General features: G+C 44.1%; 1 protein-coding gene across 1 annotated transcript; it reads left to right on the top strand.

The window, feature by feature from the left end:
- Positions 1–17,590: 17,590 nt before the first annotated feature.
- LOC144576111 (26S proteasome non-ATPase regulatory subunit 13 homolog B-like) lies at positions 17,591–20,782 on the top strand. The gene is made up of 6 exons (XM_078326371.1): positions 17,591–17,921; positions 18,730–19,176; positions 19,500–19,580; positions 19,683–19,879; positions 20,080–20,179; positions 20,272–20,782. Exons 1-6 carry the CDS (start codon positions 17,775–17,777, stop codon positions 20,455–20,457), a joined length of 1,158 nt encoding a protein of 385 aa, XP_078182497.1. The 5' UTR covers positions 17,591–17,774; the 3' UTR covers positions 20,458–20,782.
- The last annotated feature ends 293 nt before the right edge of the window (positions 20,783–21,075 follow it).

The raw sequence follows: 21,075 nt of genomic DNA, 5'->3' as shown, positions 1-21,075 counted from the left end.
ACCGGTACCCGTTAATCGAACTGATATTGATATTGATGTTGATGCTATTGATGTCATACCAGAAAGGGAAATGGAAACGGGGGATGAATACCATGGTGTTTGGGAATCTGATGACTTATCAGATGGTGATGCAAATGTACCAGGTTTATCCAGGGCAAAAAAATTCCCGATTAGAGGTCGGGGAAATAAGCAACCAGTCGCCACATTCAACGACACCATAGCTTTCGAAGAGGCAGACATTAGTTTCTTTGGTCCTCGTGTTCAATACAATAAAGAACTTGTCGCAGGGCAACTTTATACCAACATAGACGAACTTGTAAAGAAAATCAATGAGACCCATGTTCACGGCAACTGGGAATGTCAAATACACAAAAGGGAGCGAACAAGGTTAGTTGTGCTATGTAAAACTCACTCGCGGTGCGAGTTCTGCCTTTATGCAACCCCTACGGGTTCAGAGGAAGCATGGATGATTAACAAGTGTGAACCACCTCACACATACAAGTCTGCGTCCACAAGGACAGACCATGCGCAGCTGACGGCATCATTAATTGCCGATGCAATTGAGGAGGACATTAAGTTGGATCCATCGATGAGCATCAAGGCGGTGGCTATGACCGTCAGACACAAATACAAATATGTAATCCCAAAATACAACAGGCTGTGGAGAGGTTGTGAACTTGCGGTTTGCAGAATATTCGATAGTTGGAAGGATTCATATGGCTATCTGGCACCATTGCTCCAGGCCATGGCAAGTACAAATGTCAGCACCGTATATGAGCGATGGCATTGCCCTTTTTTGATAAAGTCGGAGTACTAATAGAGGGAGCTCAACAATTCAAGGGCATAGCATGGGCTTTTGGTGCTTGTATCTAAGCTGTGCCATACATCAGACCTGTTATAAGCATTGATGCATGCTTCATGTCTGGCCGTTACGAGGGAAGGCTACTGATAGCATGTGCATATGATGCTGAGAACCAGCTGTGGCCTTTGGCGTTTGCAATTGTTCATAAAGAGGATGGTGAGAACTGGGGATTCTTTATGCAGTTTTTAAGAAGACGGGTGATTGGGGAAGGAAGTTTTTCTGTGTGATATCAGACCAGCACAAAGGAATAAAATATGTTTTTTATCGTGAAGATTACGGTTGGTCAACCCGTACTGGCCAGTGTGTGCACAGGTTCTGTATGCAACACGCTGCGGAGAACCTTTCCAAGGCAACCGGGGGCGACAAGTGGGTTACTGATACATTTAGATGGAATTGCAGAAAGAAAAAGACGAGAAGGGTGGTAGAGATGACTAGCAGTTTTGCAAAGGTACATGTATTTCAATTGTTTACATATATTATTGTACTTTAAGAAAACAAATTTTTTTAGTACAGTTGTTTACTTACATTATTATATTTCCTTATTTTTTATGTAGTACATGCCAAATGCAAATCTCTACTTAATGAAGGTGGGCAAAAATAATCCTCGAGATGTCAACAAAGATCCAGCATACGAGAAAATATATCAATCCCGTGATGGAGGTTGGCGTTGGGGAATTATGACCACCAACGGATCCAAGTCGCTGAATGCAGTATTCAAGCAGAGCCCAATGTTGCATGTGGCTGCAGTTGTAGAGGACATATTCTACAAGTTAAATGCATGGTTTCAGGAACAGCGTGCTAAGGCCGCAGAATTAATAAGGATGAACCAGTCATTTTGAACAAGGGTGGAGGAGAAACTAAGACGACATAGGGACAAAGGTGCAACTATGACCGTGATCCTGATGGGTAATGATGGAACATAATTCAAAGTGCAAAATCCAAATGAGTACTGTTCGCTTCTCAGAGTGTGCTTACAAAGTTCCAAATACAACTAATTGTACTTGTTTTAAACCTTGAATCCACTCACGTCTAGGATTGCAAGTGTACAATCCTATCCGTGTAGTAAAATAAGGTATCGATCCTCAGGGACGGTTAAACTCAATTCTAGACTTTCACAAATCCAAGTTAGGTACTAGAAGTTTGAAGAATTGGGTTTGATTTGTTTCAATTTCTAAATTTCAAAAGACAATTCAATTAAAGGTAAATGAAAGCGATTAAAAGATTTGGTTTTGAATCAATTATAAAATGTGTTCTTAGGGTTTCAGACTTCATCTCCAAACTTTTCCTTCTCTGGACCTATCATACAACTCGCATCATCTCTGATGTGACCTGTGTGATGCGACTCGCATCATCTCTGATGCGGGTCGCATGGCCCTCGAGCAGAGCTGACATGAGTTCGTATCTAAGTTGATTTCTTGTGCGAGGCTTCGACCTGTGGCTCTCGCCTACTGGTATCTAACCTAGATTGATTGTCTGGTTAACTAGAAGTATCTATAACCTCTCGATAATAGAAATTTCACCTCTCGGTTACTATTGATCTTAGATCTACTTCAAGTGCTCAATTACAATTGCAAGATACATCAAGGCCTAATTACTAGAAGAGATGCTATAGACATCTAACAGTAGACAATCAAGAATCAATCAAGAAATCACAATCAAGCAAACAATGAATACTCAAACAACAATCACACAAGTTCAACATTAGATCAAAACATCATTCAACTCAAAGAAAAGGTTTGGAGATTACATCTTAACCCTAAGAAACAGGGATCTACTCAAGCATAACAAAAGTAAACATGAAAGAGAGAGAGAATAGGCAGATCATAATGGAGCTCGAAGATCCAAGGTGGATTGGAGAGGATCTTGCAATCTTCTCTTCTTCTCCTCTTCTTCAAGCAAGCTCCAATCTCCTTCTTCTCTCTTGATCTTCGCTCTTTTTGTGTTCTGGAATGTAGAGGGGGAAAAAGCCTCCTGAATTCTGGCATAGGACCTCCTTATATAGGCAACAGAGTTGACTTTGGGCTTGTCAGATTTAATTTGAACTGGGCGGCAACAGTTGATGCGACTCGCATCAGGTGGATGCGACTCGCATCAGATGGTCTTCAAGAGAGAGCAGTGAGGGTCGCATCGCAGGTCGCTTTGGGCTTGGATGCGACTCGCACCAGATGAATGCGACTCGCATCAGAGCTTCCTGAAGTCTGCCAATTGCCTGATTTTGCCCAATTTCGCTTGATTCCTGCAAAGTAAGAACCAAAACTTAGCAGTACCACATTCTATGGATGTTCAATGTAAAAGGCACCTTTTATTGGTTCAAAACATAGATTTTCATATGGAAACAAGTCGAAATGATAGGTCTAATAATGTGATAACAAATTCCCCCAAGCTTAACCTTTGCTTGTCCTCAAGCAGAAATCTAAAAATTGGTACCGGTTTGGACTCTAAATGCAAATTTCCTAAATGCAAGAATTTATATGAGTTGTTTCAATTGGGAATTTTAAAAATCATGTTGGTATAACTTGGACTTTCCTAATTGACCTTGATTCTCCACACAAATCGACCAACCAAACTTCAAATTCTGAAATATTTGAATACTTGTAAAGCTGAGCACTTGAATCAATCAAGTTATCATTTATCTATTTAACTATTGTCCTCATTTGTGGAGATTTTCCCTTTTTAACCCCCCCAAGCTTGGAACAAGCTTAGGTCAGAAAGTTGCAGACTTCGCGTGTTGATATGTGCAAAATTTTCTTCTCTTTTTTTTTTTCTAAGTGGGAGACGAGCTCAAAGGCGCCCTAAAAGGACTTATTGCCAGTACTCTTATGTTCTCCGTCTTTTCGTTTCTTCTCTTTTTTTTTTTGTTTTATTTAGGAGATGAGCTCAAAGGCGCCCTAAAAAGGACTTATTGCCAGTACTCTTGGTTTCTCCATCTATTATTATATTTTTATTCTTTTGCACATATCATGAATACACACATCCTTTGATATTCATTCATACCAAATGATATCCCAAACTTTCTTTATCAATAACCCCCATTTCCCTATTTGAGAAGGCACAAGTCAATTTCTAAATGAGTTTCTCAATACATTTCAAGTTTTCATCATTACAAATGGTCAAAACATTCGTCCTCATCAGTTTGTTGGTCAATTATGGGATAGTTCGAATCTCCTAGGGTCATCCTGATCAACACCAACAATTATTCAAAAAGTTTCCAATTTACACAATCACACAAATTCCTACCTAAAAATGCAATAAACAAGTAAACATGATCTAAGTAAGAACGAATAAATCCTAAAAATCCTAAAGTCACCCCCCCAAGCTTAGTCTGAGCATTGTCCTCAATGCTTCAAGACTCTAGGAAAAAGCAAAAGGAAGGGGAGAAGAAAAACAAACCTGCTCAGTCATCGGAGGGGTCGAACCTCCAATCGCGCAAAACATCCTCAATGTCACCCACTCTGCGCTGTAAGTCGTAGAGAATGGCACCCTGCTCAGACCTCATGTCATAGACGAGGCTGTAGATATCCTGGATAGTGGGTGAGGGAACTGGTGGTGGATAGGAAGGACCAGCATATGAAGTGGAGGGGCCAGCATGATAGGTAAATGTGCCTGCCTGGAAGGGAGATGTGGCTGCCTGGAATGTGGAATCATGGAAGTGCATAGGAGAAGTGTAAGGGTGGGCAGGAGAGAGAGGGACATCTGGCATGGCGACGTCATCATGGACTGGAGAAGTGGGCTGGATAGGAGGAGAAGGTGGCGCCGGCTCGTCTGGCAGGGGCTCGGTGAAAAACCAGGTGCTCTCATCATCGAAAGACAAGGGTGCAAGGCGGAGAGGCATCAGATGCAAGCCATGACCCTTCAGAGCCCAGAAGTACCGAGAACTGTGGCCAGCAGGACCGCGCTCAATCTTTAGAAAAGTCGCCCGCTCGTATGCCCTGGCATCCAGGGTGAGATGGCCAGTAGAGAGAGTGAGGCCTGCGGTCGAGACGCCAAGCCTGTCAGCGATCAGGGTGACATAGGCGCCAATGCGAACAGCGCCACCCACCTTCGTGTTGCGCTGGAGATCCACCCAGTGACGGACCATGAACAACATCAGGTCCGGTCGCACCAACTCAGCCTCAGGACGGAGCATGTGGTCCATAAGGCAAAGGTCCTCCTCATTAACTCGGGCTGCAGTCTCCCCGCGTGCGAAGATAGAGCAGCCGATGGTGCGCTGGATGCACCGCAGTACCGGGTGAGAGATGGCAATGCTGCGGTACTGGGCACTGGTGGCACTCATCATCCCAGAGATCAGACGCCAGAAATGAGCCTTGTCGAACCCCACGCGATGGTCAAGGAAATCGGTATCGGGGTCGCTGTCAAATCCGAACCACTCACGGAGTCGGACCAGAGTGAGCCGGTGCGTCTGGTTGAGCATCTGGAACTTGATGTAGTAGTAGCCATGCACATCCTGACGCAGCTTGAGAGAGGAGAGGAACTCGAGGGTAAGCTCGGTGTAGCAGTTACGCTCGATTGCCCAGAAGGCGGGAGTGAACCCGATCCTTCCAGTGAGACGAAGGAATTCCTCGCGAACCCCAAAGGCATCCAAAGTGTCGAAATCGACTCGGCGCGTGTTCTCATAAGTGCGCTGCCTGAGGTAGAGAAAGCGTTCCAGCATACCATGGCTGGAGAGAGTGAAGTGAGGGGCTGGGTAGTCTGCTGCTCGGGGGGTTTCCCTACCCGAGATGGGGTCAGAGTCATCAGAGTTGTACTCTATAGTGCCCAACCCAGCCCCTGCCTATGCGGGAGAAGGGTGATAGGAAGACTGAGAAGAATGAGAAGAAGAAGAATGAGAGGAGTTACCACTGGTGCGAGCTGAACTGGCGCCTAGCTGAGACCAGTCTTGGTCCTCAGACTCTGAAGGAGAGGGAGTAGGGTCCGGTATCCCCTGTTGGATACGGAGATCCCTCTGTCGGCGAAGCTCGCGTTGTCGGCGCTCTTGGTTGCGCTTGGATCGGAGCTCGCGGTTCATGGGTGATTCTGGATCACTCATGATGGCTGTGATGCGAGTCGCCTGACTGTTGATGCGAGTCGCCTTGTAAGCGATGCGAGTCGCACTGGGTAGCGATGCGAGTCGCACTGTCTGGTATCTGGCGGCAGAGGCGATCTAGCAGAGGCGGAAGAAGAGAGAATGAGAGGGTTGTGATCGTGGCAATGGAGAAAAGGGAAGTGAGAAGGAGGTTTCGGCAGGGAGAGATGGAGATTTGATCGGTGAAGAGGTGGTGAAGACCGACGGGTAGGAGAAGAAGGGTTTAGGGTTTCGGTGGAGGATTTCGTTGAGGCTCGCACGGAGGTGATTCGAGTCGCAACGAAGAAGAACAAGAAGAAGGAGAGGTGGGGTTCGCTGGGCAGAGGAAGAAGAAAGGAACAGGAGAGGTGCGGGTGAGGGTTATATGGTGAGACTCGCGTCGTTTGGGCGCACCCCTTCTGATGCTGCGTCTGTTCGCATTGATGCGAGTCGCATCATGTGGGATGCGAGTCGCATCGAGTGATGCAAGTCGCATCGGAGATGATGCGAGTCGCATCAAGTGGAAGTTGGTAATTCTTTTCGGTAGAAAGGAAAAATAGCTAACTAATCTAACTAAAAGTAAACTGAAAAGGCTTGGGTTGCCTCCCAAGAAGCGCTTGTTTCAGGTCTCAAGCTCGACCTTCTTTGTGCTAATCCTCCGGTGAGACGGGATCAGAGAGGTCTTGAACAACCCGCTCCTGATAATCATGATCTGCCACATAGTGCTTGAGACGCTGACCGTTCACTTTGAAAACCCCACATGTGTCATTCCCAATTTCAATTGCGCCGAAATGGTGCACCCTTCGTACCACAAACGGACCTGACCATCTGGTTTTCAATTTCCCAGGAAAGAGTCGTAACCTGGAATTGAACAAGAGGACCAGATCGCCTTCCTTGAAGTCGCGAGACATGATGCGCTTGTCATGAATTCGTTTGGTTTTGTCTTTGTAGATCCTCGCATTCTCGTATGAGTGCTGACGCATCTCTTCCAATTCGTGCAAATCGAGGATACGCTTCTCTCCAGCTGCTAACAAGTCCATGTTGATAGCACGAGTGGCCCAGAACGCTTTGTGCTCAATCTCAACTGGCAGATGACACGGCTTTCCATACACCAGCTTGAAAGGGCTCATCCCAATCGGTGTTTTGAATGCTGTACGGTAGGCCCAGAGCGCGTCACTCAATTTCAAAGACCAATCCTTCCTTGTTCTTGCCACGGTCTTCTCCAAGATAGATTTGATTTCCCTGTTGGAGATTTCAGCTTGGCCGTTCGACTGAGGATGGTAAGAGGTGGAGACCTTGTGCGTCACTCCATGTCGCTGCAGGAGATTGTTGAATTGACGGTTTATGAAATGCTTCCCTCCATCGCTGATGACAGCTCTTGGCACTCCAAAACGAGGAAAGATGACATCATTGAATAATCGCTTCACCGCGCCTGAGTCAGCTCTTCGACAGGCCACTGCCTCGACCCATTTTGAAACGTAGTCAACCGCAACTAGAATGTACTCATTTCCACATGAAGCTGGAAATGGTCCCATGAAATCTATGCCCCACACGTCGAAGACTTCGACCTCAAGAATGGAGTTGAGAGGCATCTCATTGCGATTAGTGATGTTCCCAGTGCGTTGACACTTGTCACATGACATCACCAAGGTTTTCGCGTCTTTAAAGATAGATGGCCAGAAGAAACCACATTGTAAAACCTTGGCGGCCGTTTTGGAGAACGAGGCATGTCCGCCATAGGCGGATGAATGGCAGTGCTCGAGAATGGAACGTGTCTCTTCATGTGGTACACAGCGTCGGAGGAGGCTGTCGATCCCTAACTTGAAAAGAAAGGGATCGTCCCAGAAATAGAATTTTGCGTCAGATTTTAGCTTTTTCCTCTGCTGGTAAGTCATGGCGTTTGGGAGGATCCCAGAGGCAAGGTAATTGGCCATGTCTGCATACCAAGGGTCTGGATACCTGCTCAAGCGGGTCGCATTGACTCCCATGCGAGTCTCATCATGAAGGATGCGAGTCGCAAGACACTCCATGCGAGTCGCATCAAGGTGAGCCAGAGTTGAAGCGGAGAAGAGCTGCTCGTCGGGAAAGGAATCATCGATTGGCAAGTCGGCAGAACTCTCGTCATCCAAACGGAGTCTGGAGAGATGGTCGGCTACGGTGTTTTCGACCCCTTTCTTGTCTCTGATTTCAAGATCGAATTCTTGCAGGAGAAGAATCCATCTTATCAGTCGAGGCTTTGCGTCCTGCTTTTTCAACAAGTACCTGAGCGCGGCATGGTCGGTGTAGATGATGATCTTCGAACCAACCAGATACGACCTGAACTTGTCAAGAGCAAACACAACAGCAAGAAGTTCTTTCTCGGTAGTCGTGTAATTCATCTGGGCAGGGTCTAGCACCTTGCTAGCGTAGTAGATGGCACATGGCATCGATCCCTTCCTCTGCCCAAGAACAGCTCCTACTGCGTAGTCGCTCGCATCGCACATGATCTCAAAGGGAAGAGACCAGTCAGGTGGTTGCAGGATAGGTGCTGAGATGAGAGACTCCTTCAAGCTGTGAAAAGATTTGACGCATTCTTCAGTGAAGACAAAGTCAGACTCCTTGATGAGCAGATTGGTCAATGGCTTAGCAATCTTGGAAAAATCCTTGATGAACCGACGGTAGAATCCAGCATGTCCAAGAAAGCTTCGAACTCCTTTGACGCTCGTCGGAATCTCTAGTTTCTCGATCACTTCGATCTTGGCCTTGTCGACTTCGATGCCTTTTGAGGTCACGACATGTCCAAGGACGACTCCTGACTGGACCATGAAGTGGCATTTCTCCCAGTTCAGAATGAGATGGACTTCCTCACATCTCTGCAAGATCTTGCACAGGTTGGTCAGACAAGTGTCGAAGCATGTTCCATACACCGAGAAGTCATCCATAAAAATTTCAACCTCTTTCTCAATGAAGTCTGAAAAGATGGCCATCATGGCTCTTTGAAAGGTTGCTGGTGCATTGCACAGACCAAATGGCATCCTACGGTACGCGTACGTACCGTAGGGACAGGTAAAAGTGGTCATTTCTTGGTCTTGTGGGTGAATCGGTATCTGGAAGAAACCAGAGTAACCATCCAGATAGCAGAAATAGGAGTGATCTGCAAGTCGTTCGAGGAGTTGGTCAACGAATGGCAGAGGGAAATGGTCCTTGCGTGTGGCTGCGTTCAGCTTCCTGTAGTCGATGCACATGCGATGTCCCGTCACCACACGGGTTTGGACCAGTTCATTCTTCGCATTTCTCACCACCGTTGCCCCTCCTTTCTTTGGCACCACGTGGACTGGGCTCACCCATCTACTGTCAGAGATAGGGTATATAATACCGGCGTCTAGAAGCTTGAGAATTTCTTTCTTGACTACCTCTTTCAGGTTCGGATTGAGCCGTCTTTGGTGCTCAACAGATGGCTTGTGATCATCCTCCAAGAAGATTCGGTGTGAGCAGATGGACGGGCTGATCCCCTTCAAGTCGTTGATCGAATACCCAATCGCCCCTCGATGAAGTGTCAATTTCTCCAAAAGCTTGGCGGTTTGTTCGGGATTCAATTCGGCGTTTACTATAACGGGGAGAGATTGATCTGGTCCAAGGTACTCGTACCTGAGGTTGGCTGGTAGAGGCTTGAGCTCAAGAGTGGGTTTCTCTGTCTGGGCTTTGATGCAAGTCGCATCATGCTCCTTGCGAGTCGCATCACACTCCTTGCGAGTCGCATCAGGTGTACTTGAGTCGCCTCCATTAGCTCCAAATTCTCCAGACCTTGGGATGCGACTCGCATGGGGTTGATGCGGGTCGCATCCAGTCTCCCCAAAGTCAGCTGCTTTCACATCCGCTCCACATACTTCCGAATTCGTTATTTCAACTTGCATTTCAGACAGAAATTCGAAGTGCTCGTTCATACTCTCATTGGTCCGCTCAAGAAGGTAGTCTTCTACCAAATCCGTTAAACATTCTTCGATCACATCTACTCGGAAACAAGATTCGGTTGAAGGATACTTCATGGCGCGGTCGATTTGAAAACACACTTTCTCTCCTCCAAAGTTCATGGTCAGCGTTCCCTGAGAGACGTCGATGATTGCACCTGCCGTTCTGAGGAAAGGTCGTCCCAAGATGATGGGGACTTCCTTATCCTCTTCCATCTCCATGACAACAAAATCGACAGGTACGAAATACTTACCGACTTGAACTGGTACGTCTTCCACAATGCCAAGTGGTAGTCGTACCGAGGAGTCTGCTAGTTGTAATGACATTCGCGTTGGTCTGAGCTCACCTACCCCCATTCGCTCGTAGATCGTGCGTGGCATGAGACTCACGCTTGCTCCTAGATCGCAGAGAGCTTTCCTGATTGTCGCCTTTCCTATGATGCAAGGAATGGAGAACTTACCTGGATCGTCCAATTTGGGAGGTAGGTCGTTCTTCAGAATGGCACTGCATTGTTCTGTCAACTTCACCGTTTCATTTCCCCCCAAGCTTCGCTTATTGGATAGAATATCTTTCAGGAACTTGGCATAGGAGGGCATTTGAGTCAAGGCATCGGTGAACGGGATCGTGATTTGCAGGCCTTTGATCACCTCAGTGAATTTCGCGAATTGAGCGTTCAACTTGTTCTCAGCTAATCGTCGGGGAAAGGGTACAGGTGGTCTGTAAGGTTTTTCAACTCCTTTCCCTTTCTCTCTGTCAGACTTGTCAGATTCCTTTGATGCGGGTCGCACTGTACCAATGCGAGTCGCATCCAGAGGTTCTTCTGGAGTCGATGCGAGTCGCACTGTGGTGGTGCAGGTCGCATCAGAGTTGATGCCAGTCGCATCAGGGGTGGTGCCAGTTGCATCAATGGTGGTGCCAGTCGCATCGGTTAGAATCTGATCAGTTGGGAAAGCTGGTTCATCGTACTGAGTCCCACTCCTCAGTGTGATCGCCTTAGCTTCTCCTCTGGGGTTTGGTTCTGGCTGCGCTGGCAGTTTGCCAGGTTGAGGTTGGCTGGAAGTGACGATATGACTCAGTTGCTCCAACAATTTGCTTTGGGTGGCCATTTGAGTTGCCATTGATTGCATTTGCTCCCACATCATCTGGTTCATCTTCCCTTGCTCGTGTGTGAAGTTCGTCGCATAGGGAGGCACATATGGTTTGGAAGGGCCAGCTTGAGGTGCTCGGTTGTTCTGATTGGGGAAGGAGGCGTTCTGGTAGAAGTTTCTGTTGTTGCCTCCTCCAGAATAATTGTTCCAGTTGCTGCCGGATGATGGATTGATGAAGGAGTTATTGTTGTTGGTGGGGTTGGTGAAAGGGGGCCTAGGAGCATTGTTGAAAGGCGCAGGGTTGTTTTGATTCCTATTCCAATTCTGTTGTTCCATTGGATCCTTGGAGTAGGATCGGTTGAAGGGAGGTTTTGGGAAAAAGGAAGGTTCATTGTTGATGGAATTGACCTGCTCGCTCTCCTCATCAGCTTGCACCAATGGACATTGCTCGTAAGCATGTCTCTCATCACCACACATGACGCATGCTTGGGGTTGCTGTTCAACTGCTTTGACGCTGAGCTTGTCCATCGCTCTCTGCATGGCGTCCATCTTAGCGGTGAGAGCCGTGATGTGATCCACCTCGTACTTGCCACCTCCTTGGCTACCTCCTTGGCCTCCTCGTCGTCGTGAGTTGTCACGGCCGGACCATTGCTGGTTCTGCGCCATGCTGTCTATCAAGTTCATAGCCTCTAAAGGCTCCCTTGACATCAGCGCGCCTCCAGCAACAGCGTCGACGTAAGCACGAGTGCTTTCGTTCAAGCCGTCATAAAACGTTTGGATCAAGAGCCAGTCCGGTATACCGTGGTGTGGACAAGAGTATTGCAATTCTCTAAACCTTTCCCATGCCTCATTCAGGGGTTCATCAAAAATTTGACTAAAGCTGGTCAGGTCATGTCTTACTTTGGCAGTTCGTTTATGAGGGAAAAATCTGGTCAGAAACAATTTGGACAATTCCCTCCAAGTCAAAACTGAGTCCCTAGGTAAAGATCCTAACCATTTCTTTGCTTTGTCCCTAAGAGTGAAAGGAAATAGAGCAAGCTTGGTGTAATCAGCATTCTCACCGTTGGTTTTGATGGTCGTGATGCACTCGAGGAATGTTTGGAGATGAGAGTGCGGGTCTTCGTGGTCAAGTCCATGAAAGGTGTTCTGCTGCACCATGTTGACAACTCCCGGATTGAAGTTGGGTTGTTGTCCTGGAATGCGCGGCAGCCGGATTGCACCTCTCACATCTCCAGCCCTTGGTACATTGAACTCTCGCAAGGTCCTTGGCATGAAGACATCCATGTCGTCGTCAGACTGGTCAGTCAAGTCTTCTCGCTCTCTATTTCTTTCTGCATCCCTGTCCTCCCTGCTCGGATGTTCTGACATTGTCTCTGTGATGCGAGTCGCTTCGGTTGTGATGCGAGTCGCTTCGGTTGTGATGCGAGTCGCTTCGGTTGTGATGCGAGTCGCGTCAACCTCTGTGCGGGTCGCTTCAGTCGATGTCTGAGCAGGGACTGTGTCTTCTGGAGGTGTTTCGTCGAAGAGTGGTCCTCTGCTCCTCAGTTGGTAAGTCAGCTTGTATTTACCTGCAGTAGGGGGGATGAAAGCCAGTTTTTTTTTAGTGATAAAGAAGTAAAGCAAAAGAAAAGATACAAACTAAAATCTAGATTAACTAAGAAAAGTGTAAATCTAGAAAGGAATTGATAGCCGTCCCCGGCAACGGCGCCAAAACTTGTTCGCTTCTCAGAGTGTGCTTACAAAGTTCCAAATACAACTAATTGTACTTGTTTTAAACCTTGAATCCACTCACGTCTAGGATTGCAAGTGTACAATCCTATCCGTGTAGTAAAATAAGGTATCGATCCTCAGGGACGGTTAAACTCAATTCTAGACTTTCACAAATCCAAGTTAGGTACTAGAAGTTTGAAGAATTGGGTTTGATTTGTTTCAATTTCTAAATTTCAAAAGACAATTCAATTAAAGGTAAATGAAAGCGATTAAAAGATTTGGTTTTGAATCAATTATAAAATGTGTTCTTAGGGTTTCAGACTTCATCTCCAAACTTTTCCTTCTCTGGACCTATCATACAACTCGCATCATCTCTGATGTGACCTGTGTGATGCGACTCGCATCATCTCTGATGCGGGTCGCATGGCCCTCGAGCAGAGCTGACATGAGTTCGTATCTAAGTTGATTTCTTGTGCGAGGCTTCGACCTGTGGCTCTCGCCTACTGGTATCTAACCTAGATTGATTGTCTGGTTAACTAGAAGTATCTATAACCTCTCGATAATAGAAATTTCACCTCTCGGTTACTATTGATCTTAGATCTACTTCAAGTGCTCAATTACAATTGCAAGATACATCAAGGCCTAATTACTAGAAGAGATGCTATAGACATCTAACAGTAGACAATCAAGAATCAATCAAGAAATCACAATCAAGCAAACAATGAATACTCAAACAACAATCACACAAGTTCAACATTAGATCAAAACATCATTCAACTCAAAGAAAAGGTTTGGAGATTACATCTTAACCCTAAGAAACAGGGATCTACTCAAGCATAACAAAAGTAAACATGAAAGAGAGAGAGAATAGGCAGATCATAATGGAGCTCGAAGATCCAAGGTGGATTGGAGAGGATCTTGCAATCTTCTCTTCTTCTCCTCTTCTTCAAGCAAGCTCCAATCTCCTTCTTCTCTCTTGATCTTCGCTCTTTTTGTGTTCTGGAATGTAGAGGGGGAAAAAGCCTCCTGAATTCTGGCATAGGACCTCCTTATATAGGCAACAGAGTTGACTTTGGGCTTGTCAGATTTAATTTGAACTGGGCGGCAACAGTTGATGCGACTCGCATCAGGTGGATGCGACTCGCATCAGATGGTCTTCAAGAGAGAGCAGTGAGGGTCGCATCGCAGGTCGCTTTGGGCTTGGATGCGACTCGCACCAGATGAATGCGACTCGCATCAGAGCTTCCTGAAGTCTGCCAATTGCCTGATTTTGCCCAATTTCGCTTGATTCCTGCAAAGTAAGAACCAAAACTTAGCAGTACCACATTCTATGGATGTTCAATGTAAAAGGCACCTTTTATTGGTTCAAAACATAGATTTTCATATGGAAACAAGTCGAAATGATAGGTCTAATAATGTGATAACAAGTACGTTCCTACCAGCTGTAAACCAGATGGCACTATGGCGTTTGTCAAGAGGGCTTGCAAGTACGTGGTTAAATTCGGAGATGCCAGGGCGGTAACCTGTACATGCCAAGGACCCCAGCTAAGTCACATACCCTGCAGTCACGTGATGGCGGTATGCCGAGTGAGGATCACTATGTTGTTGACATGTACCGTACCGATTACCTTGCTTCCACTTGGGGTGGATCTTTCCATTCTTATCCCGATCAGCATGAGTGGCCTGCATATGTCGGTGATAGAATACTCCCTTCAGAAGGATGGATAAGAAAGAGGAGGAGGAGACACAAGCTAGGGATGGCAATGGGCCGAGCCCACAGGTATTTTGCTAATCCCAGACCTGGCCTACCTGTTAAAAACTAACGGCCCACCTGCCTGGCCTGATCTGAAGGGCCTGAAAATTTAGGCCCGGCCCGCCCATGGGCTTCCCCATCAATCCTGTGCCTGCCTGCGCCTGCCTGTCTGCACCAATGGGCTGCCTTAACCGGCCCGGCCCAGCCTGCCTTGTCCCATCCAACAGCAATTTACAATCTAAGTTATTACACCAAATTCTAATTTAACATTAAAATACCATAGAAACAAATACAAACAATATACACAATTAAATTACACAAGTAACACAACATAGAAATTACACTAAAATCCATACAAATACAAAAATAAATTCTCACTAAAATTCACAAGGAATGTCAGAATATGAATGCAAAAATAATCTGACATTCCAACAATAAAATCCATAGAAATTACACTTTAATCCATACATAAAGTTTCAACATAATCTGACATTTCAACAAAACAGTACACAAAGTTCCAACAAAGTTTAACACTATAACATAGTTTAAACACTAAAAAAAGATTATACAAAGCACATTATCTGATGCAATCAGCTCGATGCCACATAATCTGACGTTGTATTTCTTTCTCCAATATAGAACATCTAGCAAAATTTAAACAATATATGAAGATTAGACTACAAATAAGACTCCAAATAATTAGACATCTAGCAAATATGGTAATTATACTACAAATAACCATGCAAATAACAAATGAGATTTAACTGGAACTTGTCCACTTTTACCAGATCAAAATGGTACCAGATTGGTGCAATATCAATAGATATATATCAAAAAAAAAAAACATGAAATCAAGTGAATCTTGCATACCCAATAATGGTAAATGGTAATCAAGTAAGACCAAAAAATTCTAACAGGGATGTAATTCTAACTGTTTTGCACTTGCATATATACAAACACAAGTGGGATAATTTTGTGACATATAGTTTTGGGATAATTTTGTGACATATAGTTTAATGACCCAGAAAAGTTAGATCACATTTCTTGTTGAATTAATTCATGAAAACATATTGTATTCTCTGCTGGCTGCTGCACAGCAAATTTTCAAAGCAGATCTGATCAGTAACATCAGTTCGTCTAATATGAATTCACACTAACACATCCTAAAAAGTCCAATATAAATTAAATCAAATTAAGATATGGATATATGAATTGAGACTTCATTTCTCAATTGTCATTGTATTTAACTACTAATTAATCTAGGGGTTATGCTTGGTATAATCAGGGCACTATAATCAGAGAAAAGGGAAAAAAAATACCAGCTTTAGCCTTTAGGGCTTCGCTTGGCTAATCAAGAGAAGAGAGGAGCGAACCGGATCTGTGGCAGAGAACTAGTAGCGGGGCACAACGGCGCCTCTCGGAGTCTCGGAAGTAATCAACCTATAATCTTATACAACATATTTCAGTCAGAATCGAAACTAATATAGTCAAAATCAGAAAAAAAAATCAGATTCATTCTTTTCCAGAAAAAACATATTCTTTCGCAAAAAAAACCAGTCTAAAAAATGGGATTCCTTACAATAGATTTCAGATTCTTTATCAAACATTAAAACCAAAAAATGGGACAAAACCGAGGTGACTGAAATGAGAAAAATTCAAAAGAAAAAAGAAAAAAGAAGAAGCAAACTTACTTAGTCGGTTGAAAACCGTCCATGTCGGAGAAATGTGGAGATGGTGAGGCTTATCGGAGAAAAAAACAAGAAGCAAACAAGAAGCGGCTGTGAGGCGACCAAAGAAAAGGAGCGGCTGTCACTGTGAGGCGGTGATGAAAGGAAAGGTGGAGGCGGGTGGAGGCAGCTGGAAGCTTTAAAGAAATGGGGGCGGGGGAGCGGCTGTAAGGCGGTTGGAGGCGAAAAATAAACGGGGGGAGGCGGGGAGCACCTTTTCTCTGGAGGCGAAAGAGAAAATGTGGGGAGCGGCTGTAGATTTGTGTTTTCGCAAGTCAGAGGGAGAGGTTAAAATTAAAACCCTAAACATATTGATCAGGCATCCTGCGGGCTTCAGCAGAATCCCAGGCCTGTCCTGTCTTGTCTCTGGGCCCGGCCTTACCTGACCCATCACAGTGCCGGGCCGACCAGGTAAAGGCCGGGCCGGGCAGGCATGATCGGGCTGCCGGGCCAAACGGGCTTTTCTGCCATCCCTAACACAAGCGTATTATAATGACCATGGACGAGATGAGTGGCAGGCGACCGTCGGAAAATCAGGCTCGCCGTTCTGTTTCTGACAGGCGCAGGGTAGGTATGTAGCATTGTACGAAATTCATTTATGATCTTATTATATTACTAAATGAATTGTGTTCTTATGTTCAGATGCCATAAACGAGCACAACGAAAGAGAAAATGCCAGAGTTGTTTCTTTTCTGAAGGGTATTAATAAAAATGGCCGGTGGATGTGGATGTGGATGAGTGGAGTGTGTAATTAGAATTTGGATTATTGCTACGCCGCACACGCAATGTCCCCACCCACCCACCCATTCTCTCATGGAATGGTATGGACGTATATATATCAGTGCTTGTTGATTGGATTCTGTCTTCTTTTATTTTTATATATAATATATAATATGTATATTAGGGTTTTCTACTTGAGGGTGAGGCGGTTTGGATTATTGACTTTACCGTGGGTTGACCGGAAATGGGAACCATGTTTGACTAGAGGAAATCGTCGCCCGTGGCCGTGTATGTATCTTGCTCGTTCGATTATGATCAGACGACTGGATAAGGTTCTGCATCTGATAAAGACCTTTCTTTCTTTATTACTTGGTTTACCGAATTGTGGTTTCTTTTCATATTGAGGGCTTAATACGGCGGCTTTATTTTGTTTTATTTGGCGGCTTTGTTTGATCCAGTCCCGTCCAGTCCGAGAAGATAGGTCACGTAAATAAAACACAATAGTTAAAGAACTTGTATAGAAAAATTGTGGTTTCTTTCTTTCTTATTTTTTGGAATTTTAGTGCCGCTTGATTAATATCAGGGTTCTATGTAATTCCCCCTCTCCCTTTTGGTATGAATTTCCACCAAATTTTATATATGTGCACCTCTTTTTGGGCCTTGTATAGTCCGGTCCATAAGTTTTTTTTGGGCCAGGGCCGGTTCAAGTTGGAATCGTGATCTCTTGATGCACACGAAAGGAATCAGATCAGACGGACCAAACCCCGCAAATCCTAATCGAGCTAGGGTTTTCTCTCTCTCTCTCTTAAGATCTCGATCCATCTCGCTTCTGGCTCTTCTTCTTCTTCTCCAAGAAAAGAAAAGAGAGAACCAGATCATTACAACTCTCTCTTCCTCCTCCTCCTCCTCTACTCCGTCGTTTGTAATGGCGCTCCAGTTCCTCGAGTCGCAGAGGGAGTTGCACCCGGAGTTGGCCGAGTGGTACACTGCTCTCGCGGACCTCTACCAGCAGAAGCTATGGCATCAGCTCACGCTCAAGCTGGAACAGTTCGTTACACTTGCTGTAGTGCAGGTTAGGATTCTTTTCTCTCATATTTATGGACTGCAGGAGATAAATTTTCAAGCTTCTTCTTTTCTTTGTTTTGGCGCTGGATTCTATGTTAACATTTGAGTTTGTGTGACCACTTTTGAACCTCTCTGTTATTTGTTGGGGGGAATTGAAGGGCTAATTCCACTTCTTGCATTCACTTCAACCTATGAAGTTGTAATTGGTAACTGATTGCGTTTCTATCAGGTTTATTTCCATAGGTGGGGTGCTTAAGTTGAATGTGTAGTGTGTTTGTTGGTCTGATGATTGGTAACACTCAAATAAGGTTCAATCTATAGCATAGGTTTGGGTTTAGGTCTAGCAATGTTGCAAATTTTTCTTAGAGCCTTTTTCTTTGACTATTACTCCAAATGGGAAGGATATACTGACAACCAAACAAGTTTGTCAACTGCAATAACCAACAAAATATTTATCATAACCAAACTCTGGAGCTGCAGATATGCTGCATCTCACAAAATTTAGCACAACTTCAAATTCATCTGGTCACTGATCAAGAGCATATCAAACGGAACTGTCAAATTTTCATATCTAGCAATGGATGGTCAACAATTGGTCTTCAAATTGCACTAAAGCCTATGCAAATTACAGAGAACATATTTATAGTTATGGTTCTTTTGTATGGACAAGTATTTTATCAGCTGTCATGGTTGTCATATTTTTTTGTCAATATAACCTGCCCATACATCAGATAGGGCTAATTTTATTATTCCTCGTCCTACAGATAAAGTTGTAATTTTTATATTTGTTTAAAAGTCGTCTGAATTGTTTTTAGGCTGGGGATGCTCTGATACAACTCTACAACAACTTTATCTCTGATTTCGAAACAAAAATCAACCTTCTCAAGCTCGCACATTTTGCTGTTATAGTTTCTCGTCAGTACACCGACAAAGATTCAGCAATCAACTATCTTGAGGGGGTGATTGGAAAACTGCGGGAAACTCGGGAGTTGCGAGTCGAAGAGCCGGTGCTATATGTAAAGATGCAGGTAGCTGCACTCCATTTGGAGACGGGAAACCATAAGGATTGTAAGAAGCTTTTAGAAGAAGGGAAGAGCACTTTAGATAGCATGACAGATGTTGACCCCACAGTGCATGCGAGTTTCTATTGGATCTCTTCCCAATACCACAAATCCCGTCAGGAGTTTGCTGAGTTTTACAAAAGTGCCCTTCTTTATCTGGCCTACACCTCAGTGGAATCTCTTTCCGAATCATTCAAGCTGGTATTATTTCCCAGGCCTTCTCTTGTTGGTCTCTCCCTAAACTATAGAAATATAATTTACACCCTACTCAGTTTAACAAAACTTACCCTTCTATATCCAGGCACACAACCACCATAGTTGTTTAATATCATTACGTATTGATTAATGTGTCACCTGTGGGTTCTGGGCTGAAGGCAATAAATAAATATAGTATGAATGTTTTGTGGTTTTGAATTATATCATGTTGTAAAGATAAATTCTACTTTTTTTTTCCTTGATAGTTTATCTAGTTATGACTGTTTTTTGTAAAGATGTTATAAATTATGATATTATGACCACACCAGGACTTGGCATTTGATCTATCACTTGCGGCATTACTTGGGGACAACATCTACAACTTTGGCGAGCTGCTAGCTCATCCTATTGTAAGTACCACAAATATTTCCCTCTCTACTGAGGGTACATCTTTTTTGTACTCTGCAGAATTGTCTTCTCCAATTATTTAATTTTGTGTGTGTATAATACAGATAAACAGTCTAATAGGGTCAAAGGTTGAGTGGGTGTACCACATACTCCAGGCATTTAATGCTGGCAACCTGGTGCAATACCAGGAACTGTGCCAGGTTCACAACGCGGCTTTGAGTTCTCAACCTGCACTGGTACAGCATGAGCGTAAGCTTCTTGAAAAGATCAACATACTCTGCCTTATGGAAACCATCTTTAGGTATTAAATTTTTGGTTCTTGTTAGTTTATTCTTTTGTTATCTTTTTCTCTGTAATTTTTTTTCTTCTGCTCTTTGTCCTGGTCAAGTATTGAATCACCTAACTGATTCTGGTATCTTGTTCCATGGATCTTGTATCATTATGTGCCAATTAGAATATTTTGATGAATGTTTTATTTTTATATATTTTTATTTTTAATAGCCGGCCATCAGAAGACAGAACAATTCCACTGAGTGTGATTGCTGAGAGAACTAAGCTTTCCATCACTGATGTTGAGCATCTTCTCATGAAGAGTCTTTCGGTAAATTTTTTTTTACTTGTATAATAGCTTTCCAAATCCTTTGCACAGTCAATATGATATATGCTAATTCGCATGAATAAATATGCGCACAGGTGCATCTAATAGAAGGAATAATTGATCAAGTGGAGGGTACAGTGCATGTGTCATGGGTACAACCAAGGGTATTGGGAATCCCTCAGATCAAATCTCTGACAGCACGGCTCGATGCCTGGGTTGATAAGGTTCATACTGCATTGCTATCTGTTGAAGCCGAGACACCTGACCTTGTTGCTGCATAAAAACAAAATTAGACGTGTGATATTGACCTCTGTGGCCCTTTTACAAGTTCATAAGACAGTTCTTTTAGAAAAGACAAACAAGAGGGATTTGTTGTAGAGCCTGGTAGGGGCCATTTGTTTAAGATCTCTTGGAAAGCTTTTTGTGAGGCTCAACTGCTGAGTTCTAGAGGCTGATTCTGTGCTGTTTTCTTTTTTTTATCTTCAAAGTAATATCTGTTATTGTTAGACTCGTGCCTAAGCCTCTATATTATGGGCCTGAAGATTTGCCATGGTGTGTTTCTGTTTATCTTCTTTGTTTTTGCAATAGTTTTTTTCATAATATCCTCAAGTTTTCATTGTGCTGTGACAACTTAACATGTTAGGGTGTAATGCTGCTTTTTTTAATGGTTACATTTGGTAAGGAGTGTTATAAAGGTTCCAAGGATATATCTTTATTGCCTTAAAATTAGAAATGATTAAAATCGGTGAGATGGTCTCTCTGCAATGTTCGTTTTAGATCACATTAACTGTTTTTTTAGCCAGGCTTACTCTCTCAAGTTATGTTGTCCTAATATTTGGCTCAAGCTCTCGCATAGTCACATTCCAAGGTTTAATGTATGTGGTCAGTTGTGAATTTTG

This window comes from Carex rostrata, chromosome 25, assembly GCF_964058835.1.
Source record: "Carex rostrata chromosome 25, lpCarRost1.2, whole genome shotgun sequence".
Classification (NCBI taxonomy): Eukaryota; Viridiplantae; Streptophyta; class Magnoliopsida; order Poales; family Cyperaceae; genus Carex; species Carex rostrata.
Note: the sequence above shows the minus strand (reverse complement) of the source record. Positions and strands in the feature narration are given on the sequence as shown.

Coding starts and splice junctions, on each gene's coding strand:
- LOC144576111 (XM_078326371.1), top strand. CDS start 17,775: ATGGCGCTCCAGTTCCTCGAGTCGCAGAGGGAGTTGCACCCGGAGTTG. Junction 17,922..18,729: donor TTACACTTGCTGTAGTGCAG/GTTAGGATTCTT, acceptor AATTGTTTTTAG/GCTGGGGATGCTCTGATACA. Junction 19,177..19,499: donor TTTCCGAATCATTCAAGCTG/GTATTATTTCCC, acceptor TGACCACACCAG/GACTTGGCATTTGATCTATC.